At 41.9% G+C, this 25,380-nt stretch overlaps 1 protein-coding gene across 2 annotated transcripts in view; it reads right to left on the reverse strand.

Annotated features, from left to right (window-relative positions):
• The window catches only part of CSMD1 (CUB and Sushi multiple domains 1), a 5,442,057-nt gene that overhangs the window by 607,931 nt on the left and 4,808,746 nt on the right, over positions 1-25,380 (reverse strand). For both annotated transcript variants that reach the window (XM_069606098.1, XM_069606099.1), the window contains exon 50: positions 10,776-10,961. In XM_069606098.1, coding sequence (XP_069462199.1) covers positions 10,776-10,961 — 186 coding nt within the window. The remainder of the gene's footprint in view (positions 1-10,775; positions 10,962-25,380) is intronic.

Below are 25,380 nucleotides of genomic sequence, written 5' to 3' on the forward strand. Positions count from 1 at the left end.
AGTTTGATAATATCTGTGAGAAGGTTATAGGTGAAAGACTGAAATATGATTTCAAGACTCTATTATTAGGTAGTGATTTGATGTTGGAAGATCTGACTACTAGTCAGAAAAAAAATATTTTCAGAAGCGCAATGGTGGGTAAGAAAATAATTCTGATACTGATTAATTGATTACAAATGTGGACTTTGAACTTTGAAGGGAGAGAAATGGATTTGATTTTATTGTATCACCATATAAGATGTTTATAGGATATGTTTGTTTATTGTATAGCACTTTGTATATATTTTAAAATAAAATACAATTTTCAAAAAGAAAAAAGAAATAAAGCAACTGCCATCTTGTTTTTCTTTCGATGCAAGAGATAACCACAGATACAGCCGAGGATAACAGGAAATGAAAAGTAGATAAAAAGCTATTTGCAGGTTAGAATAATTGCAAATGACTTCAGTCTAGAGGTGGGGAGTTTGCTGGAGGACACCAAGTGACATTTTGGAGTTATAGGAGGTCGAGGGACTGAGTTTGCAACACAGAGCTTTCTGTAGCCGCGGCTGTACCCTCGGATAGCATCTCAAAGCAAACTGCAACACAAACACAGCATGCATTATGGCGGGAAAGGGAGAGGGCAAGGGTGGTGAGAATGCCACCTGGGGATGGGGGAGCTGGCACAGATGAGGGGGGCACTTTGTGAGGGCATGAGACCAGGAAAGCATGTTTTTCCACCCGTTCTCCTGATATTCGCGGCTATATAAGACTACAGATAACCATGGCTATGAGTAGTTCTGTTCTTGCGGCTATAGATTTAGGTGTGTCTGTGTTATATTTATAGATATAGTGAGGTTGGGGGTGAAATATCGGTATTTGATAGTCGTATCGATTTTGGTTGTGTGTTTTCAGACTTTCTTACAGACTGTGGAGAAAAACAGAAGAAAAATGTTTTAAAAAATCAGTACAAAAAGGAGCCACCCTACTCTAGTTTTAGATGCCCCATACACTGTATTTTAACCTGTGTATTCTCACCTATGCTATTATATCTTGTGTAATTATACCTGTTAAATGAATCCCCACCTAGTTTACTCTCATGTATTATATATACTGTGCTTTCTTTATCTTCATCTACCTTACATAACTACATGACCAGTATTTCACAGTTTTGATCTTTTAACTTCTATTGTATTATAAAACCCAAAGTGACCCCCCCCGTTTAACTAACAATTTATAACCGCACTTATTAAAAAATTCAATGAACTCTAACTGCATTTATATATTAAAAAAGGTGGGTTATTATTTTATTTTATTTGTGTATTTAAATCTGATAAGTAGTCCTTAAAAGTACTGTTTAGTATTTTAGCACAATTGGAGTACTGTTTTGATGTTATGAAGGAACACTGCATTTCCATTGGTTAGGTACACTCCATCATGTCTATAGACATTGGCCATGTATGACTGTATGTTGTTGTTTGAAATTGGTTGTGGTCTCTCATGAATGCTGAAACTACTTTATTAAGATCAGTCAGATTGGATTAGATAAAGACAGTGTGAGGAAAAAGTTCCATTCATTTTTCCAAGTCTTGCTTCATCTTGAAAGTTAGGGCCACACCACGTACATTCTCCAAATCATTGCCTCCACAATGAATTAGTATGATGTATGGGTGCCCTGGACGTTTCAGAATGTCCAATTTTGAAAAAACTTGGGTCCATTGCATTTCCCACAATCCAAACCATTTAATTGTACAATCTCTCAAACCAAGTTCCACGTTAATATTTAGTTTCTCCCAAAAAGCCAGTAACCATAATAGCCAACTGTCTCCGATCAGCCACACAGTTTTCAAACCAGCTATATCTGAGGTCTTCCTCTGTTTCCAGGAAAATCATTTCTAGATTGAATTTCTAGTAATTTCTATGAACAGGGTATGTATGATGTGTGTGCTTTGGTGTTTGTAATTAGTTAATGTTACTGTTGTAATTCTGTGTTTGTCTGTGAAAGGTTAGACTCAAAATGTTTTGGCCATTTTTGTACTTTATTTATTTTGTATTTTGGTTAGTAAATATCATCCTCTTTTTGTGATTTAGATTTTGGAAAGTATAAAAGCTATCATTATGCAGTCCTTCCGATTGTGGAACTCTCTATGCACTATACTCTCATTGTGTGTGTCCAACCCATCCTTTACCTGTTTTTTAACTTTATCCACCCTACATAACTGCAATCTTCATTAGCCTAACTACTATGTATCCTTTATCATCATCCACTTTAAATAACTCCATGAGCAGTCATTTATTGCATTGACACCTTTTAAGTAGTATTGTATCACTACTGTTTCGTTTGTTATTTATATTCAATACTCAGATTTATCAAAATAATAATTTGATAGCCGTGGCAATACACAATGGGGAGTGATTGGTGTACTGATGACCGCGCCCAGCAACAATAACAACTGGATTATTTACCCACCTCTGTCCAGCATGCGCTCAGTGCACGACATTGCTACCTGTGGGTAAAAGTGGCACCCTGTGCAGCCGAGGGCTGTATTCCGGCAAACGGCACGTTGTTTGTTTGTGTACGTGTGGTAACCGCAGCTACAAGTGATGCTGGCCAGGGATAAAAAGGATTTCATTAAGCTTGATTGTTTGTGATTGGTTGTTGTGATCTGTGTAGCCCTCTGTGATAGATTTTGGTTAAAATATGTGATCCATTTGAGTCGTTTTTTTTAGTATATAATCCTTGTTTTGTGGTATTCATTTTTGAATGTATAAAATCCACCATTTTCTGCAATTGTATCCTTTTGATTCCAGAACTGACAGTGTGCACATGGCAAGAGTGTGGCTGATGTGAAAGTAAATGTCAATAAATATTGACATATTTAAAGGTGTTTAAAGCAGTGTTGTGAGTGCTGGTTACATTAACCACTGCAATCATTTGCTGTTCATTATTTTTTTTTTATCATCTGCTCTAATTTGGTGGCGAGTAATTTTTAATGTATTTTTAACTTTGACAAATCACAAGCTTAATAAGGGATTTTGAGAACAAATAGCCCTTTTCACGCATGTTGATGCTGAGATGAGACAGCCTTTCAAGGATTACAGAGACCGTTTCTGAAGGCACCTATTTTTAGTTAGGCTTTCTGATCTCAACAGACAATTTGATTGATTGATTGATTGATTGATTTGTTTATTTATAGAGCGCTTTATAGCAAGGTGCTGTACAATGGAACAACTCGTACAGTGAACAACAATAAATAATAAACAATGTGAGCAAAATTACATGATGAATCATTTGACAGCAAAAACAGTGCAAAAAGCAATTAACTGTGGAGAAGGGGAAGTGGAGAGGAAGTAGGATTGGTGTGGGGGAACAGAGAAGGATAGAACAAGTGAAGAATAGGAAGGTGGGAGAATGAGAAGGGAGTGGGGATTAAGGAGTTAGAAGAGGGAGAGAGAATAATCAGATCTTCAAGGAGGAGAGTGGAGGAGAAGGGATTTAAGGGACGTGCGAAATGAGGGAAGGGTATTGGAAGAGCGGATTGAGAGAGGGAGTGTGTTCCAGTGAAGAGGAGCGAGGAGTTGGAAGGAGCGGAACCTGGAAGAAGCACAAGGGGAAGGAGGTACAGTGAGGAGGAAACAGTCAGCAGAACGAATAGAACTTGAGGGGGAGTAAAAGTTGAGAAGGGAGGAAAGATAAGGAGGAGCTAGACCATGTAAGGATTTAAAAACAAGGCAGACAAAACAGAATTTTAACTGAAAGTGGAAAGGCAGCCAACGAAGATGAGAGAGCGAGGAGGAGATGGAATCACGAGAGGTAAGTAGACAAAGAGTATGAACAGCAGAGTGGTAAATGGATTTAAGGGGGGTAAGCTGGGATTCAGGAAGTCCAAAGAATAAAGGGGAGCAGTAGAATAGCCGGGAAAAGATGAGAGAGGAGATAAGGAGTTTTGTCGCATGGAATGTGAGGGAAGGACGGATTTTGTGAATGTTGTATAGATGGTAGCAGCAGGAGCGAGAGGTAAGTGAAATGTGTTGTGAGAAGGAGAGAGAGGAGTCAAATATAACGCCTAGATTACGAGCATGGGAGGAGGTAGGGAGGTTGGAGGGGGGAAAGTGGATGGATGGGGGAGGAGAGGGAGGAGGAAGTGAGTTAGAAGGGAAGAAAAGGACTTCTGTCTTATCGGTGTTAAGAGAGAGGAAGCGTGAGGACATCCAATTCTAGATAGCTGTGAGACAGGAGAAGAGTTTGAGATGGAGGTCAGGTGTGAAGGAGGAGAAAGAGAGAAAGAGTTGAGTATCATCAGCATACAAGTGATGGGAGACGTCAAAGGAAAAGATAACAGGGGCGATGAGTGAGGTATAAAGAGAGAAGAGGAAAGGACCAAGTACAGAGCTTTGTGGAACACCGTATGTTAGAGGCATCCATCCCTAAACTGTATGTTTAGGGATGGATGCCTCTGTTTTGGCTGTTGGAGCTATGCTGTCACAGGACGCCGAAACAACATTACATAGGCTTCCTATCCCCTACTTCCCCAGACAAACAGCAGCTTTATAAATTAGCTATTTTAATCTGGTCAAATAATCATTAGCAGTGTAAGAAGCGTGATTGTGAATGGAGACATTTATTAGCGGGTAGCCAGCAAAACATCCTTGAGTTCATAGGGCACAAAAACATGCATCATCTGAAACCACTGCACTGTGTAAGTCAAAGAATAATTAGATCGCTTCAGCAGTTTCCCGTTTTCATTTCGCTATCACATATGTACCTAGAAAGCAAAATTACAAGATGGATGCCTCGTTGTCCAGACTACATGATTCAGTGGAAACAGTTCCTCCCCTCAAAGATTTTCCGCACAGCAATTTGTAGTGGAACCTTCAAACCCCAGTTAGATAACAGAAGGGATGGCAGTGTAAGGAAATCGTTCTCACACTTCCAAACATCGAAATGTATTACTTAGTAAATGAACAGTTGGGTTAATTTGACCTTCCGCCACAATGTGGCAATTGTGGATAATGTCATATAATAATGTAATTTCCAATAGCTTTGTACAACCACTGGGAGGATAGCTCTTCGGCAGTACTCTGTCTTTGAAACAAGACAATGCAGATCAACAGCAGTACGAATCCCGCTCCTTCAGCAATTACACTAACACATGAAAGTTATAGAAAATGCTGTGTTTATTGGAGTCCCCTAGAGAATATACAAACAATCACACAGTGCCTTTCATGGATTTTTTCAGAGTCCCCACATATAGCATACCTTTGGTTCCTTCCCTCACTGGCACAGGCTCATGCTCAGCTATTCCTCCTCTCCACCTGTCCAACCAATATCTCTTCTCTCTCTTCCTTCTTCTCATTCACTACTTTCCATTGTTTATAGTTCTCAGTTTCTTCCTTTGTATCTCTTGCCACTACACCCACTGTCACAAAACCTCCATCTGGCTCACGGCCACCTCTCACAACCTCCTCCTATGGATGACTCACCACCTCCACCTGATTTGTCTCACCTCCTTCTTCACCTGCTATTTCCCACCTCCTCTGCCTTGTCCCCAAGTCTCCTCCTCTCCTTTATGCCCAGCCACCTCCTCTCATCTCCTGCAGCTCTTTCCACACTAGCCATTTCCACGCAGATTCTCTCACCTATATGACAGACCGTCTATGCACCTCTGCTCAATCCTGACTTCCAGGCTCTTCTGCCATATTCTATCACTCATATGTGAGCATGTCATTTTGTGTTCAGATCTCTCTTCCGTGATCACTCTCATGCGTGTGGAAATATGTGTTTGCAAATGTGAATGGTTTGTTTGTACTTCTTGAAAATCTGCTGTGCACCTCTGCCATACACGTCCAGGGACTGAGCCACTATCTGGTGCCGGTTACATCTTATATCTGGTGTTCACACATTTGTGCTGTCAGCCAAAGGGAACAGGGTAGAGCTGTATGATGTGTGTGTGAGTCGTTGAGTATCTTTCCCTGCCGGCTGGATTTGTGATTTTCAGCTCAATAAGATCCTGATTGAATCCTGTTTCCCTTTGATATGCAACCCTTTAGTACATTTCAGAGGTTTCACAGCTTCTCACTGTGTACTGAATATCTCAGAGTTCCTTAATGGGGCAGAGCTCCCTGGTGTTACCCAGTGACACGTCCCTGCCTTGTGCCTATAGACAAATTAGTTAGACCAGGTGATCCAACACACACCAACCACAGGTCCTTGATCACTTGGCAGGTTGTGGGATCTGACCGATCATCACCCCATTACTTAAACATATTGACATGCACAGAATATTATTCCAGGAGCCATCAGCATGGATGCCCTTCGGGGGAGTGAGGGAGGCGGTACTTGCTTCAAAATCAGGTTGACAAAATTATGCTTTGCCTGGGATGACATAAACCATTGCACTTGCATACTCTCTATTTTCAAAATGTGGTAACATCATTTTGTTAGTTGGTGTTATTCCATGGCAGAATAATGTCACCTTCTTCTTTATTAACTACTTCGTGCTGCTCCCTCCATTTGCCTGTACTGACATCATTATGAACATTCAGACAACTTTACACAAAACCTGCCATGCTAAGGCACTACCAGGGCGGGCGGCATTTGAGGCTTCTACAGGCGCACTCACTGCTCACACCTGTCATTGGGCCTCATTAGGACCCAGGCGGTAAGGGGTTTACGGCGGCGTAAACAGCGCTGACCCTTACCGCCTGATTCCGAGGTCCCTTAGCGCCATGGAGGATGGCACTAAGGGACCTTGTTGTTAATTACGCCACCGTAATTTACGGTGGCGTAATTAACGCCTTCCCCACTCCCATTATACCCTATGGGGCAAAAATGGGAATGGGGAAGGGTAAATGGGGATTGGGGACTTACCGCCCCGCCAACCTCGGAATGGGGCGGTAAGTCCGCCAACCACCATGGCGTAAACGTAGTAAAGGTAAAGGTAAAGGTACGACCCAGGCGGTAACTTACCGCCTGGGTCGTAATGAGGCCCATTGATAGGTTTATTATGACTTCCTGAAAGTATGCAGCATTTGCATTTCGTGTCATGTAGGCAGGTATACACAACAGACGCGTATATATATTTGACTGTAAATAAAGATGTGCCTACAATATGTTTTGACCAGATTTACAACAATAGCATTTCATTAACTTTCACTTGTCATGTTCTCTGTTACTCTGACATTTAGCTACATGGTTAGTGTTTACCTTGGTATTTGGTAATTGTACATTCACAAATGTGCTCATGCATCTGGCTTTCAAGCGCACTATTTTGTAGTTTAGAGGGTGAATTATAATTTGTTTTAAAGTCAATTCGCATTGCAATTGAAATGGAACATGTAACGTGTTATATGTGTTTATATGTCTTTGATAGATCAAACAAAATATTAATTGGAATTCAAATTCAATGCATTGACAGTCACGTTTAGCGGGGATGTTAATTATGACAAACAATGTCTTGGCCAGGTGATTGACTTACGGTTAAAACATAGTTAATAGTGTGCCATTATTTACAACATTATTAACAACAACTTAATTCCGTTTTTCTTTGTTATTGTTAAAATGTTAACACTTAATTTTTGTGTCATAGCTGAAGAGCCCTAAGGGTACCACGCTGATGGATATTATTAGAAAGAAGCCACACATTATCAAAAAACATCTGCTTTGATTTTCACTGTATCAAGAAGCTGATACTGAGTACAATTGTGGCTCTGACTTTATCATACGATTTCACAGGATGTTGAGAATCAAGGAAACGAGGTCATGGAAGCCAGGTAACACAATGACATATCCACAGGTGTGTGCATAGCACCATAAACAAGTAGGAATAAGGCAAGAGAAGGGTCAGCATACTCTCGAAACTAATATTTTAAGGATTGGAACAGGAAAAAGTGAAAGATATGATATACGTGTGGAGAAATGTGGTTTTCTGAAAGTTATGGTAGATCAGCAGCTGAGAGATATTTTATTGTCCACCACTTTACATGGTAATGGAACAGAATTCCCATACAGCATTCCTGCTTCCAGCCCTGTCATTGGAATAACCTGCGGAAATACATTAAGTCACATTGCAAATCTCCATACATTCTGCTGATTTGGCAAATTGAACATTCTCACACTTGATCTGCTTGATTGGAGTTTAAAATCAGCTTTGTTGGAAAAACAAGAAGAAAGGTGTTGCTAGATTAATTGAGGGAGAGGAATACAACTAAACATTTGCTTTACTTTAGGGAGTGGTACAACTTGAATTTGTGGATTTGCATGAGAGGTAGATCAATACAATAGGTTTTGGGTAAGAGTTAGAAAGTTGAACTACAACAGGCTATTCATTTATGATACTAAAGAAAAGGGAATCCCCTGACCACCTTACACATTGTACACTATTTTGTGTACTTTGATGAGCATGACTAATTCTTGCCATAAGAAGAATGCAGGATCTTTTCTGGCCATCCTTTCCCTTTTTTCAGTTTTTCACAGAAACACATTTTATGCGAAATGCACCTTAGAAAGTGCAGCCCTGTAGTGCATTCAAGCCATTCCTTAACCTTTCAAATGATAGGTCAGCACCGGCTACAAAGGGACACTTTATTTACATAAGGCATCCTACATTTTTACATTTTTAATCACCTTTTAGTTGAAGACCTGTTAGAGGCTCCATCCAAATTAGATTAAAGTGGTCAGTTCTTCCAAAAGAGGTTGCACTATGGGCTAACAGTGGAGCTAAGCGTTAAAATGGTACAATCCAATTAGAGAAATGGCTGAATGAGTACTCATTAGCATTGGAATGTACTAAATACATTCCACCACTTTTTTATTATTCTTCTTCAAATGCATTAGTTGCATGGAATGAATGGGGGTTGATTGTGGAATGTGTGTTTAAGGTGAATTAAATGGATGGGCACCTACTGAAAAGGTGTTATGCGAAAATATGTTTCTTTATAGATATGATACAACTGTACATGACTCTGTGTCATAAGACTTTCTGCAACCTAATCAATTCTGTATTTTTCCATAGCCACAGAATCGCATGAATTGTATTTTTTTTTTTTAGCTACGGTACTGATTAGCGCTCTAGCAGCGGTCAATTATTTGTTGGAGTTTTGTAATTTACCACCCACCAGCGTAGCCACTTCATACCATCTACATTGTACTAATTAAAAGGGGTAGCAGCAGGGTGTGTGCTTTAGTCACCGTAGCATACTACCGGTTTTATGACTTACACAAACAAGACACGTGTTGGCAATGGCTTAGAGAGAGGGAGGAATTAAAGGATTGTTTGCAAGCAGGAGATGGCAGTCGTTGGAACCTAACTGAGAGTGCAATATTTTTTTGATGAGAGAACATGGTGGGATTGTATGGGGGCATAATTGTACATTTTCTGGCTGTAACCCAGTGTGCAACACATGTGCCATCTGCTTGTGAATACTACTTAAACGGAGGAGAGAGTTTCAGATTTGGAAGTGAGAACCATGCTCATAAAATTAAGTGGACACTTTATAAGCAAGCGTTAATAAATAGGAGACATGGACCAATGGTGCATTGCAAAGGACATCGAGGTCATAGGCAAACTCTACGTGATTTTGTAAAGTTGAATCAGGAGGCATTCAGTTCAATAATATTAATTTTGCTGATAATCTCACTGTACCAAATGAATTAAATAATGTTTGTGTTGCATAATATTTCTAATAATGCTGTGTATTAACTTAGGTCTTACCTGGTGGGCTGTGCGGCACCCGTGAGCATAACTCATAATGCCGCCGGCACCGTTATTAACGGTGCTGGCACATCCATGCTTCCCACCCCCATTCTGCCCTATAGGGAGCACAGCATTACCGCCTCCCGCGAATGGGCAATTACCGGCCCACTCATCTCGTAATGGGCCGGTTATTGACCAGTCACGAGTGCCGGTAGCGAGCATGGCAGTAGCCGTGCCTGCTATACAGGTATGGCTACCGCCGTGCTCGTAATGAGGCCCAATGTGTTGTTTGGGGCACCATGGCTGAGGGCTGCATGCTAGAGAAATGCCTGAAACATCTAACAGTTTGATCTTGAGCCTACATTTCCCCAATATGTTCAGTGAAGGAAACCCGCTGCTCCTGAAGAATAGTGCTGGGGAAACCGTCTTAAAATGCCATCCGTGAATATGTACTGGTCTAGTCATAAAACATTGGGCAACCTGTACAATTTCATGGGTTACTGGGTCTCCAGAATTATTCAGCAGTCCTGCCGAATTGCAGAGATTTATTTTATTACATTTAAAATAACATGAAAACTCGCAGTGTAGTCCAGACCTATTCTAGGGCAGTGCATCTTGTTTTTTTTCGTTTTGTTGAACTTAAAGAATACTAGACATGCCTATTTGTTTACCTTGCATTACAGCAGCATCAAGGCATGCCAACCCTGGCTAGACTTAAAAAGAAGTCTACCTCATAGATTTGGCAGATGTGAGTCCCTCTTCTATGTTTACCCCCCACAAATGTGTCAGACCATGTTGAATGTCCCTCCCTCCCAGCCTCTCTTGTTCCATCCCTCCCTCTTTGCATCCCTCCCTCCCTTCTTCCCTTCCCTTCCACTCCTACCCTGCCTTCCCTTCCCTTCATCTGGGATGGACTAAACAGTATTCTTTAAGCATTCACTATGGTTGGTAAATAATGCTGCAATTCCATTAACAAAAGAATGTGCACAAACAAGAGGCAACATTATTGTGATTTGCTTTTCCGAGACCAAAGATGTGTTGCAGGGTATTTGTAAATGGAACAATATGTATGCACTCCCTTAATAAGATGTGCATACTTACGTTTACAAAGAGGCGGCTTCCCTTGGTTACTCCACAATCCATCTTCTTGACATACCGCTGTGGCTTGTTGACTAGACTCCAGTCGGAAGCCTTCGTTACAGTCATATATCACCTTGCTGCCCAAAGTGAACTCTGTGCCCATAACTGAACCGTTTCCTGGAGATTCTGGAATTCCACAGGACACAGCTGGAAGACAAAAAATAACATGAATGTCTTTGTATGCCTGATTTTTGGATGTGGAACACACACATTGACAGTGCTTATACATTATACCATACCAATTGCATGGGTAGTACAAACTAGTGCCAATAATAGCATTTAAAAAATAAATAAAAGTAAGACATCAATTTGAATATATATTAATAATGAACTCCCAAAAGGCATAGGGCAAACACAGCAGCTACACAGTTTAGGAGAGAGTGTGGGGTATTTGTGCTGCCTTTTCACACATTTTTCCTCCGACATTTTAGCAACTTGTGTAAACGTTGTAAATGCAAGATCACAATTCAGTCAACACACCACGTATTTCAGAAATGCTGCCTGACCTCCTGCGGTAAACAGGTCAAACCTTCTGCGTAGGCTAATCCAAGAATGTCCAAAACCATTGGAAGGACAACCCATAAAATCTGGATGAATAAAGCATGTTTGTTGCCATTGTACCTACATTTAGCCACACCCAAGTAAAATAATTCCTATGAGGCACTTAGTTTGCAAGGGGATAGAGAGCCTGCAAACTCGAGATTGCAGTCTTATTGGAAAGTCCATCATACCTGCCTCCAAACACTTGTCTGGAATCTGCAAGCTTACTGCTCATCACCAACATGCAGCCATCACATCTCTAATCGCCCTTTTTGCAGGACAAGGTGCTGCACATGAATTGGCAGATAAAATCTGCACCTTCTAGCTTTTCTCCTTCTTATTTTATTGTGTAAAACCCATGCATGGATGCAGTGTCACTCTGATACCAAAGGCCTGGTGCCGCGTCTAAACCTGGCAAGTTGTCACTGTTTAAATGGAGATTAATTTTGGATGGTGTGAACAAGATTTAGGGATTGTGGGTGATAGGAGATAGACCTTTGGGTGAAACAAGCAGGGATTCTGGTCTGTACCCCTACCACTGAGAACAGGGTACACCTCTGGGCATCAAAATCAAGGAATCTGTCCCCTACCCTTACCAATGCCTGATGAATGGCTGAAAAATGCCTTGCCCTTTCTCAACGGGCAAACGTCCTAACAGGCCACTGAGCGTAGCACCTGAGAATGTTGGAGAGAGGTTTGAGGCCTCTCTCATCCTGCTAACCAACATCCTAAGGACAGTGAAATGGGGCTGCAGTCCTCAAAGTTCAAGCAGCCCTGTCACTATACCTAACGTTATTCCCTCCATTGATCCTTAGCATGTAGCTCATGCTAAAATCTGAGTTTCCATAACGTCCATTTCTCTCATCTGCCAACTCACAGATGTTTTCCTAGTCTCTCATGGAGAACAATGTATCTAGTTGAGAAAGGGAGAGAGAAAGACAGAGAGCGAGATGGCATTCCGAGCTTTATATGTGAGAACTGGCTGCAAATGGCAAGGGTTTTGAATGCCAGATTGACAGTTGTCTTGCCCTACAAGGCCAAATCTCCTCTTCCCTGACTATCTCCCCTATACAATCTCTGACCACTTTATGCTATACATACAACCCCTTCACAGACCTAGGCATTAGCACATCAATACTAACCAAGCCACGACTAAGCACTCCTCTTTAGCCCTATCACACTCCCCCATGCTGTGCATGTATGCTGCACATTGCACTGCACACCATTGCACGCAGCTAAGTCCAACGGAAAATGTGGTCCAGCTTTCACATAGTCTCTACCTTATGCATGTACATTGCATATAAAGCATAGCAAAGCTCTAAAATGTAAACAGTTGCTCCAGGTGTTCAAACACTTGTTATTTTCAATACTTTCCTCTTTCAGAACGCACCCCATAGGTTTCCAGCTGAGAACCAAGAATAACAATGGTCCAGATATGACTAAATGACTTCTGCTCAACATGAGTATGAGGAAGAGTAGTGGCTAAACCATCTGCTCAGGCCCCACACTCCTACAAAACAACAGTGAACCCATTCTTAATGGAAAAAAAACAGGCACAGCCAAGAGATGTGGACTGAGGGAATGCTATAGTCTCAGAAATGGTGTGAATGTGATCCAGTAGCGACCCACACAGCAATGTATAATGATCCAAAATAAAGGAATGTCCAATTAAAGTTCTTAAAAAAATATATATGCTTTAATTAAACACAAATGTACAAAGAACTATTACACACACTATTAAAACCCACCCCTGTATGATAGAAGAGCATCTCATGTTCTTTCTACTGGGTGTTCCTCCCACTGATTCCTCAACCTTGATACACTGATGTCCTCTTTGCAGTCTCTGACAATGTTTTGACAGCAGAGGGCACAGTGTGACATGAAGTCGATGTCCCTTGACGGTTTCCATTCCCCAATCTGAATGTGACGTTGATGATGGTATAAATAGCATGCAGAGCCTGTTGCCTCAGTTCTGATTTTCCCTTTCTGTACAACCGACATTAGGATTATTAAAACCCACATTAGAGTTGAAAGAGAGAAGTACATATCCGTTGGAAGAACACCAAGTAGAAATAACATTACCAGGAGAAAGTAATTTGTTCTTCTAATGGATTATATCCTCCCACTGATTCCTCATCTTTGAGAGACTCCAATAGTAGTTTCATGAATGGAGGTGGGACAAGAGAATGTATGCTTCAGATCTTTTCTTACTTGTTCTTTTTGTGCAGAACTGATCTTCCAAAACGAGTGCCCTGACCTGGCAAAGTGTCCAAACAGTAATGTTTTGAAAAGTTATGTAGCGAGGACCAAGATGCAACATAAAAAAAGCCCTTCACTGGTACACCTCTTTGCAGAGCCGATGTGGTTGCCACTCCCCTGGTGGAGTGCACCCTTAGATTATCAGGAACATCTTCCACATCCATTGAATAGCATACTGAACTGCACAGAATGATCCAGCATGACACAGTTTGTTTAGTCAAGGCCTGGCCACACATGTGGCCTGTATAACTAATTAGAAATTGGTCATCTAGCATAACATTTGCCATTCTATAAATATCAATACTTAGAGCCTATGCAATGTTTCTTCCTCCTTAGATGGATGAGGATGTGGATAAAATGCTGGCAAGTTAATTTTCTGAGTCCGATGGAATTTGGCACCACCTTGGGAAGGAAGGCGGTACGAATTCTCAAGAGTACCTTGTCCTTAGAAAATATAGCAGAAGGCAGTTTACATGACAAAGCCTGCAGCTCACTCACTCTGCAAATAGAAGTGATGGTTACTAGAAATATTGTCTTCAAAGGAAATAACCTGAGTGTACAGAAATGGAGAGGTTCAAATGGAGCTCCCATTAAAATGGTTAATACCAGGTTTAAATCCCAGGACGGGACCAAGAAGGGGATCGGTGGGAAAGTATTTGTCAACCTATCGAGGAATTGAATAACAATGGTTATCCCAAACTAAGAGCCTTGCTCTTGAAGGCGCCTAAAGATGGATAACTCTGACAGGTATCCCTTGACAGTAGCCACTTGAAGCCCATGATGGGCTAGGTGCAACAAAACAGAATGTGCCAGCGAAATGATCAATATCTTTAGCTGTATACCAGCTGCAAAACTTGCTCCAACGGCAGTGGTATTTTTGTTGCTGGTCTTTTGACTGAAAGCAACACCCCAATCATCTCTTGCAAGAGGACTCAATCTTTGTATCTTAACCTCTCAGAAACCTGGTGTGAAGGTTCAGAGTTTTGATTTCTAGGTGAAGAAGATGGCCTCCCTCTTGTGAGAGAAGGTCCTCTCTCTGGGGAAGACAGAGTGGAGGGCAGATGGACATGTCAAGAAGCTCTGGTACCATAACCTCCTGGACCAATCCATAGCAATCAGGATCATGGACTTCCTGAATGTTCATAACCTCTTGATGACATGAGGAATTACTGGGACTGGTCTGAAAGCATAAAGGAGAAGAAATTCTCAGTCCACTACAGACACATCCCACAGGGATCCTCTCTGAGGAAATTCCCTGTTGCAGAACAGGTAGCATTTCCTGATGCTAATATACAAAACTAGATCCACTTGAGGGATTCCCCAAAGGGGAAAGCTCTTGATAAGGTCTCCCTAAGTTAACTCCCACTTGTGGGAGACTGGGCTCTGCCTGCTCAGAGCGTCCGTCATTGTTTTCTTTTCTCCGGCTTGGTGAATGAGATTCTGTATTGCAGTATCCAAAACCAGAGCTGCATTGCCTCCCTGAACAGTGGTAGGGACCCCACCACACCTCTTGTTGAGGTAATGCATGGCTACAGTGTTGTCCGTCATTATCAGGAGGTTCTTCCCCTGTATGGAAGGCAAAAAACCATAAACGCCATTCTGATTGTCCTCCGCACTAAAAGGTTTATGTGTAGTCTAATGGGGATCAAAGTCTGCTGATAGTGATGTCAAACTGAATATTAAATTGTGCCTCCTATTGTAACGATAGTATGTATATTGGCCTACGCCAAGTTGCTTAAAACTGTACGGGAATAACTCTCTACGGCAAGGTCTTGACCTTAGAAATTGATGTAAGCTGCCATCTTGAATCAAACCGCCATTTTAGGTTCTCTCACTGTGTAAAAGTCACCCTGTACATCAAAATGGTGGACGATGCCATTCCGAACAGAATCTAGTCGACATGACCTCCGTACAGCTAATGTATAGTTTGCCTGCAAGCCACTTGTTAGGGTCGTGAACTGAGACCTTGTCCTTCTGTTGACCTGCATGTAAATGGATTACCTGTATCAACGGTACTTATCTATGCACATACTAATGAATAAATTAGAATTGACATGGCAGAGACCGTAGACCAGTAATACATTCATTGAATGGTTAACCCGCGAAGGGATTGGACAACAGGCTGGAGAAATGTATAAAAGCCTGAATGTCCCAATGTACAGTCTCTCACTGAATACATCGAACCCCGTTGAAGTTTGTTGTTTTGTACTGAGGGCCGATAGCTATCTGACCTGTCATTAACTTTGTCATTGCTTGACCTTAAAATAAAATACTTTGTATGTTCCTTTACAACCGGTGTTTGGCGTGTTTCCTTTGGGTTTCCCTGCCTCATATTATTTTCCTCTTTTCACAGTGAGATCGCTCATGTGAGCACCCACAACCCATGAGGGACAAGTCTGTGACTACTCTTATCTCTGGCCAAAATGTTTTCCTATCATTGCATTCTGCTTGCAGGCCCATCACAGGAGATACTGTCAACCTTGCTTGGGACCTAAAGAAGGTCTGTCATCCTGCCTGAGAATTGTGACCATTGGGATCTGAATGCCCAATGGAAGCCTCATCCTTAGTTGGACTTCTGCCATTAAGAAAATGCAGGTGCCATGTGGCCCAGAAACTTCAGAAAGTCAAATGCCGGAAGATGTTGGTCATTCTCAAATCTCATCACCATCTGCAAGATAAACTAAGCCGTCAACTTGGGAGGCAAAACATTTCCAGAGGAAGAGTCCAGGACTGTTCCAATGAATTTCAGCTTCTTAGAAGATGTCTCCCGGGACTTCTTGAAATTGACGGAGAAGCCCAGTTTGTAGAGAGAGTGGCAGGTGCTGTTGAGATGTTCCAGAGCCTGTTTGAGAGAACAACCTCTGATAAGCCAATCGTCTATGTAGGGGAAGCTGTGAGTCCCTCCCCTCCTTAGATTTTCTGCCACCAATGCCATCAATTTGTTGAAAACCTTTGGGGCGGATTGAGCCCAAAAGGCAGAACTCAAAACTGACAGTGAGAATTTCAATAGCGAACCTCAGGTATGTTCTGTGATTGGGATGCATAAGCACATGAACATAAGCATCCTAAAGATTGAGTGACACCATCCAATCCTGGAGCTGAAGGGCCTGGAGGATCTACGGAAGAATGACCATCTTGAATCTGTCCTTCCTCGTTTCAGGTCCAAGATGGGTCTCAGTCCTCTTTATTTCTTGAAAACCAGAAAATAGGTGGAGTACCAACCTTGGTACTGCTATGCTAGGGGTACCCTTTCCATGACACTTTTCTCCAACAGGGAAAAGATCTCCTGTAGAAGGAGCGGATCTGGTTTCCAAAGAGATTGCTCGCTCAGGGGACAATATGGGAGACAGTACCCTTGGCCCACTGTCTGTAGTGCTAAGCATCTGAAGTATGTAACACCATTCTTTCAGATGCTAGGTCAACCTCCCTCCAACCGTGGCCCTGTGAGCAAAGCACTCAGGGGAGGTTTTGGGGATGTAGCAGTGACAGAAGTCAATCACGAGTTGGCGGCCTGAACAGTTCTTCTTCCACGGCCTCTAGGGGTATGTGAAGATCTAATTTGCTCTTGTTGGGTCACCTGACCTCTACCTCTTTGTCCAAAAGAAGAGTAGAAGTGGCTATAACATCCTCTCCAAGCATGGGAATGCAGATGTTGTTGCTGTTGTGGCTGATGGCTGGCCACACCTAAAGATTATGCGCCCGCCTTAGAAGCCTGAATCTTCTCTAAGCTGACAGCAGCTTTCGATCCAAAAAGGTTGGATTCCATCAAAGGGCATGTCCAGAAGTCTTGACTGGGCTTCAGAAGCAAATGCAGAATTTCACAGCCATGCCAACCTCCTCATGACTGCACTTAAGCCCATAGAGTGACTAATGGAGTCTGATGCGCTAAACTCTGTTTGGAGGTATTGGAATGCTTCCTCATTTCCATCACAAATGATGTTATTATACCCTTCCTTCAGCTCTCTTTCTAGTTGTATATCTACTGCCACTGAAATTGTATTCCAAAGAGTGAAGGTATATGTTGGTAAGGCGCATGATGCATTAATGGCCTTGAGGGCCATGTCCGCAGCAGAGAACACACATTTGGCTAAGAAATCATACGTTTTGTCATTAATAACAGGTTGGATCGATGAGTAAGCAGCTGCCTTTGAAGTGGGGGTAGGCTCCTGTACCACCAAACCTTCTGGAGAAGGGTGCCCAGAGAAAAATCCAAAGGTAATGTATGAAGGTTTTGCATTTTCTCACCAACTCTGTGTTCATAGCAGGTGTGGTGTTGGGATTTAGCCAGTTTTCCAAGATAGTGTTTTTGAAAGTTGAATGTAAAGGACAGCACAAGTTCCTTTGTGGTGCCTTCATCAAGGATGTCTGTGAGGTCATCCTGGACTATGTCCTTTGTAGGATGCCCCCAACACAAATACTCAGTGACCTTGTTCATACTGTTCTGTATGCTGCATTTGAATAAACAGTTATGTCAGGTGTAGTGAATTATGCAAACTACTAGCTTCCTTAAGTCACGTAGCCACATCCCCTACATGAGATTCATCAGAAATAAACTCTTCAGGGAAATTTGGAGTGACGAAACATTTGTATCTGAAGGAAACAGCATCATCATACACTTCATCTTCTTTGAAGAAGAAGGCAAAGGACTTGAAAAAGTCTTTCTTTCATTGTGGATTAAAAGCCTAGGTAGTCTCTAAAGACAACATTGATGGCCTCAATCTCGATGGCTTTGATGTTGAGTCTTTTGATCAAATAGTGACTGATGCTTTTGACTTTGATGCTGTCTCTGTGGTAGACACTGCCAACGCTACTCGAGTAGGCATCTTTAGGGCCTTCTGATTCCGGCATTTTGGTGCACGGGACAAAGCCTTAGATGATTGCCTGATGACTTTTAAAGTCACAGTGTGATCACTAGCCTTTTTTGGCTCTTTGAGGGACCAGGAAGGTCTGCCTTAAAAAAAAATATATCATCTTTTGAAGGAACCTTTCCCATTCAGCTGATGAGGCAGTCTTTTCAACAATGGGTAACTGTCTCTTGAAAGGTGAGGAATCAGAAGAAGAAGAATGATGGTGTCTCTTCTTCAATCTTTTAACTGAAGACGAGGGTGAAGAATGATGTAAATTGCTCCCAGACCTCAACTGCTTTAAACGTTGGGAGCATTAATGGAAATGCACCAAAAGGGTTGACCAGAAAATGCTGACTTCTTCAACACTGCAGCTTTGCGCCATACAAAGTTTCCGACTCCTATTACACCATATAAGGGGAGCAGGAGTAGAAGTGGTGTCCCCCACTCTGCTTATTTTGTGTAATGGGCTCGGGGGAGGGGGGGTGTTCCACACTTTCATTACATGTAAAGCGGGGGACAATAAAGAAAATAAATGTATAAGATAAAATGACCCTGTACCACCATTTCCGACCCACGTTAGGGGAAGGCAACTGGTGCTGCAGGGATAGAGGAGAGTCGGAGGCACCCACAGAAGTAAGTTGCCGAAAAGGGAAGTAGGTAGGGGCAAACTGGGTTGGGGATGCAGGGGACAAGGGATCTATGTGATAAATGCATGTTGCCATATTGGAAGTCCACATTTTCAAAGTCGACATGTTCGGCCACGTAATGATCTCATAGTTCTGAGTTTCTTTGGCCTTTCACGTTATTTGTCACCTGCAGAATTTCTGCCTTCAGAGATTTTGAAACCGACTAGCCTAGAGCAAGTTTTGACTTTCTCTCCGATAAGACCTTGTTGGTAATCGAATGACAGGAGACAATCTTGATGTTTTGTTGCTCCTTACAGAGGCACCAAAGACATATCCTGTGCGGAACTGTGATCAAAATCTTTGGGTCAAAGTCTGCACATCTCTTAAAACCTGTCTTCAGAGCATACATTTTTTAAGAATTCCCAAAAATTCAAAAATAATTGCATAGATAAAATCATTGAGGTGAGCCAAACCGTTCCGAAAGCGTGATGTGGAAATAGAAGTAAGGCAACAGGTGCAGTGCGTGCTATTTATACCATCATATCCATCACCTCTAGATGCAGGAATGAAAACCACTGAGGGACATTGACTTGTCTCTTCACAGTGCCCTCTGCTGTCAAAGACTTTTCTGAGTCTGAAAGCAGTATATCGATATTTCAAAGATGAAGAATTCGAGGGAGGACACACTCCATTTGAACACAGAATATTCAAATATAGGCAAATGCAGCATGTTTCGTAATGAAAAGGGGGTGAAAAAGCAATTTCCACCAAGGAGTTCAGGTTGTGCACTCCCGGCCCTGGGAAGATTGGTGCAGAGTGGCATTTCCTGATCCTCAGTAAGAGTCACTACCCATGTGCCCTGGCAATGGGTAGGGAGTAAACCTTGACTTGAACTTTTCCATCTTCACCTCAGGGATTGAGGGCTTTGGAAAGATCAACTCCTCCAAAATATGTTTAAATGAATTCTTCATGTGTTTGTACAAGCTAAAATCAGAGAAAGAGTGGGAGCCCCTCCTTTTAAAGGCACAATTCGACAATGCTTGAGACAAATGTTTTTGCCCACTGATATCATACACAAAGTGGTTTGTGCAGAAGAAAGTGAAGGAGACAGGAAGGAAAGAGAGATACAGAAAGAAAGGAGATAATGGAGCCTTCCTTCAGCTATGGTGAGCTTCCTACACTAACTCTGCCCCTTCCCTTATCAGTAGCATCAGAGGCCCTTTTGGTATGCAGCACCCTAGTGAAATGGGTGTGCCCTGTGATTCCTGTCTGCTGACAGAGATGTTACCCAACCTCACAAAAGATCAAAAGAGAGGCATATACATTCAGTATCCTGCCCTGTCAGGCTGTCTGACCACATGCACATAACACTTTTACAGCTGTGCTGGGCTCACAATGCTGGTATGGGTGTAATATCAAATTGACATGGCTGTAATAAGTATGAGAGATGCTAGCCGCCATACTCTAACTTAGGTATGGTATATAGTAACTTTAATAGTGGTGTGGCTTGGGAACAGACGTGCTGTGACCTGACTCTATTCTGTGCCACTGGAGAGCAAGCACTGCAGATCAGGGTACTCTTAGTTTGCCGGTCGGGTCACTATGGTACCGGCAAGCTTACCGGTACCATAGATACCGGACCCGCAAACCTATAATGAGGCCCCATGTCTTGTCTATGAAAACGTAAACGTATTTCTGACTGTATCATCATAGTTAAAGCAAAACCTCTTCACATAGACCTTTTCCAAACTTCTATTGCTAATAAGGGATGCTTGACTGGAGGGATTTGAATTACATGTTCCAAAAAGAAAGTTTGTCGCGGACACCTCCAAAGTGGACATTTTGAGAAAAATGCATTAAAACGTAGAAACGTTGTTAAGAAAAAAACACACTGTTTTCAGCCTAGTCCCATTAATTTTTGAAAAAAGAAAAAAGTGTTTTGATTGAACACCGGCAGTGCAAAAACTGCTGAACAGATTTGTACCAAATATAAGACAAGTTGGGCACAAAATGTGGCAGATGCGCCTTTTTGTAGGTTTGGTGTAAATTCGTCCAGTAGTTTTTAAAATTATTGAATTATTGATAGAGAAGGGGGTGTCCTGGTCCCAAAAAACGTTTCTTCTTTGCAGACAGCATTCCCAATGGATTGCTTTGATATGATATGATATGATATAATATGGCATTTATAACGCGCCTGTACACAAGTGTTTCAAGGCGCGGCGAGGCAAAGGAGGGGGAACAGAGGGAAGACAGACGGAATTCAGATTGCGCAAGTGCATGGGAACGGGGAAAGTGCGGGGACAGTGCAGTACATTGGATAATACAATAAATCACAGTAAGTAAAGTATGGACAGTAGGTGGCAAGTGCAAGGGTAGAGGGTAAGTGCAGACGTCAGGTGTCAAGTGCTGGTAGAGGGACTGAAGGGATACAGAAAACAATCCCCAAGTGCGTGGGTTTCTGGGATGGCAGTGCAGGTGTGCGACTGGCAGTGGAGGGGACCTGGGCCCGAGATCAGAGGGTGGCCAGATAACCAGTGCAGTTTCACTTTCGGCCAGGGACTCAGCAGGGGAGAGGAGGAGAAAAAGCAGAAGCAAAGAGAAAAGTTTTGAGGTTCTTCCGGAATGGGAGATGATTCTCCTCAAGTTTCAGGGGGGCAGGGAGGTTGTTCTATAGGGAGGCCCAAGCCGAAGAAAGAGAGTCTACCACCAACTTGTTGCATGGAGAAGCGACTGACCCTCAGGAAGTTGGAGGTGGATGAGCGAATAGCTTGAGAAGGAAGATATTTAGGAAGAGAGAGTTGAGTATGGATTTCGCCAAACTTTGTCAGCTTAAAAATGCAAGCAATTTCCATAGGTAGCCATAGGCGTAATGGCGGCACAGTCACTGCCCTATAGTTCAGGTAAAACCTATTTACATAGACTTTCCCTAACATGCTGTTGCTAATAACCTTTCACTCATTGGACATATCTGGATGACATTTAAAAAAAAAGTCATCAAGGCACTTCCAAACAAGACAGATTGGTGAAAATGTGTTAAAGTGTTCAAAACATAACAAGAAAACAAAAGAAAATGCTGTACTTGACCTACTTCCAGGCATGTTACAATAGAGAAATAATTGCTTCCTTTGAACACACATAGCACAAAGCCCGCAAGACGGATTTGCACTACATAAGATACACTTTTTGATGTTTTGGTGTAAACCTGTCCAGTAGGTTTTCAAATATTGCACCGGGAAGCGGTTGCCCCCTGCTTCCAAAAATGTTCTATTTCTCCCATGGTTCATTGAAGCAGAGAGGCTTTTCAAAATGAAATGCCTCCATTTATTTTAATATTACACCCCTACAAGTAGATATTTAAACAGTAGCAGGATATGCAGTGTTTGAGGATAGGAAGCAGTAATATTCTTGCACTGCAGTGTCAACATATCATGTGTGAATGCTAAAATATAGCAACATGTTTCCAAGTAGTTTTCAAACATGGACAATGTTTAAACTATACAAATCTTTTTCATGTAGCCATTCAAGTGGGTTCATTTTTGCCCAATTAAACCTTCCTTTTCACGGTTTAGAAATCAATTTCAGGTCATGGTTTATTAACCAAATATCGTGTAATTAAGCTTGGTCAATCAACAAACATAATTTGTTTGTGAAAAACAGCATCTGCTCAAATAAAATGCTATCACACGTAGGAAAACCTCACTTTACCAAATCTGATAAAAGTATTGCTTCTTTAAAAGCACAACTAAGCTCTTCTCACAGCGAGACAGCTATCAAATTCACAAATGTGACTTTATTAAATCAGTGCAGGTGGTGTGAGCACAGGCATTTTTAATTTGCAGTTGCATCTAATTTTACAGGTGTTGTCATAATTTCATGCTTAGAAAACATGGATAAAATGGTTAATCCTTGGACAATTAGAATATTCTGTTTTTAAATTGGTTGATTGACGTACCCGCAAATGATTGGAACTTCTTAGAGTTTCATCCAAAGAAATTGTCTGCTTCACAGTGTTTTTCAATGCTTCTGTGAACCAGGTCTTATGTCTTTTTTTTAATATGGCAGCTTGTTTTTCTCCTCTAAGGAGTAGCTTTCTTCTCTTTCCTCATAGATTACAGCATGTTCTAGACTGCCTTCAGTACATTTGCTGGGTGAAGTACAAATGGCTCCTCAAATTGCCGGCATATTTCCAATGTATTCAAGCGCACTGACTGGGAACATGAGCAGTGGCGTGTCCCGACTCTTTTGAGTGGGGTGACCAAGTGGGGCAGTGACTTATGCAGGGGTGGCATGAAGTACGGGCGCACACACACATAACCATCATAGTTTAGGATAATGGGGTGACAACTGAGGTGGCCAATCAGAATCCAAGGGAAGCACGTGCCACCCCCACACCACTCCCTCGTCACGGCACTGAACATTAGCTATCCCTACAACAGTGCACAATGTGTGCACAGCGTGGATACACTGAAAAGGAGCAGTTGGACAATGGCCACCATGTCTTTCTTCCGCTCTCCTCCTTGGCTTCTTAATGGCTGTGACAATCGAAGTACTACTTCCTCTTGCCCATTAAAATAAGAACTGCACACGAAATGTACGTTTCTGATTGATTGAAATGGTTAAAGCTTTACAACCGCAAGGCAACTCATTCACTGACCATCCATGGATTGCAGAGAGAGACATAAACACTTTGGCTAAAATACCAAAGATTTTTCTATTTTCTTAAGACAAAGGTAACATCATCCTTAATCACTGGAACCTCCACAGGAAACGCATTCAACATCTTAGCCTTTAAGAACTGAAGTGACCTTCCCAGGACCCTGGAACTTTTTTCCATAGACGACATGACCTAATGTTTATTATCTGATCGAATAGAATAACTTGAACTTAGCCATTTAAATGTAGATGTCTGGTAGATAGTAGATTGTCCATGCAGTGCCTTAAAAAAATATGCGTCAGGATTTTAAACCTTAATCTTGCAGGCACTGAAAGGAAATTCAGTTCCCTTAAAGCAGCATTGGTATGGGTACGTCAGGGACTGCGTGTAACAATATGTGATGTCGTATTCAAAATGACTAGGAGCCACTTATGAACATAGGGGGGATAGCTTACAAAATCCAACTTGCTTCTTATAATAGACTGAGAGATGGTAAAACACTTTTTTTTGCGAGAGTAGAGGTCTTATTTGCCTAAACAGCATTGGGATGCAGCTAGATGAAGAGGCAATGGCATTAGCCAGGAACCATCATTCTAGTGAAAAGATGAAAACAAATAGATAGAAATACTATCCTTAGCCCACCATAAACTTACATATTTACCAACTCCTACTATTTCATCTCCCTACATCCACACTGAAAGCAAGCACACTCTTTATATCCTACTAATATCATTTTAAGAACAGTCCAGTTTTCCAGTTTTCCATTCTTTCATGAATGCTTACAAGAACACTTTGCATCAGTAAAAACAATAAAACAAATAAAATGGTGGCTTTTCTTTTCTTAAAAGCCACAGATGCTTCAATCCACTATGGGAGACATTTGAAATAATGTGGTGTCCTGTGCAACCCTCTCTCCAAAATATTTCATGTATTTTCACTAAACAAAGAATTCGAACATCTCCACAACTATGTGCTGCATAAAAACATAACATGAAAGCAAATATGTCCAGCTGTTTAGACGTGGCCTGTTTAATGTATGCCTGCTTTCCCTATTTGGAAAAGCAATGTAACAAATACAAATCACACCATTTTTCAAGCTTTATACCTTTTAAACCAACAAACGATTTTGCACCGAACTTTACAGTTTTGGGGTCTGAGCCAGAAAAACATTTCTGTCAAATACCATACTGATGCATCAAATGAGTCAATAGTTATTAGCAATAGAATGTTCACAATGTCTATGGATCTCAGGTTTCACCTCAACTATGAAGGGACCTCAAAGGAACACATTTTCCATCTCTGAATTTGTGAGCACTGCCGTTTAGATAGACTTGCACTATTCACGCATCCTAATTGTAAGGGGGGAGTGTTGAAGTAGGGCTCACAGTTATGCAATTTGATTCAGTTGCGTGGTTGTGAGCTTGAGAAATTGCTCCCTCCTTCATTCTCAAGCCGTGGAGACAGCTCTTGAAGGCTACATCTGTGGTTGTTGCTTGGCACTGCAGGGATTTCTTTTTTATTATTACCCAGCGAGGGACAATGAGCTTGAAAAAAGAAAGCTCATTGGCCCTTGCCTGGGCCTTACCAGAATGACAAGGCACTGATTCACAGCTGCAGCTACGGGTTCCTTCGCCATGGAA

This window comes from Ambystoma mexicanum, chromosome 4p, assembly GCF_040938575.1.
Source record: "Ambystoma mexicanum isolate Mex_15411 chromosome 4p, UKY_AmexF1_1, whole genome shotgun sequence".
Lineage (NCBI taxonomy): Eukaryota > Metazoa > Chordata > Amphibia > Caudata > Ambystomatidae > Ambystoma > Ambystoma mexicanum.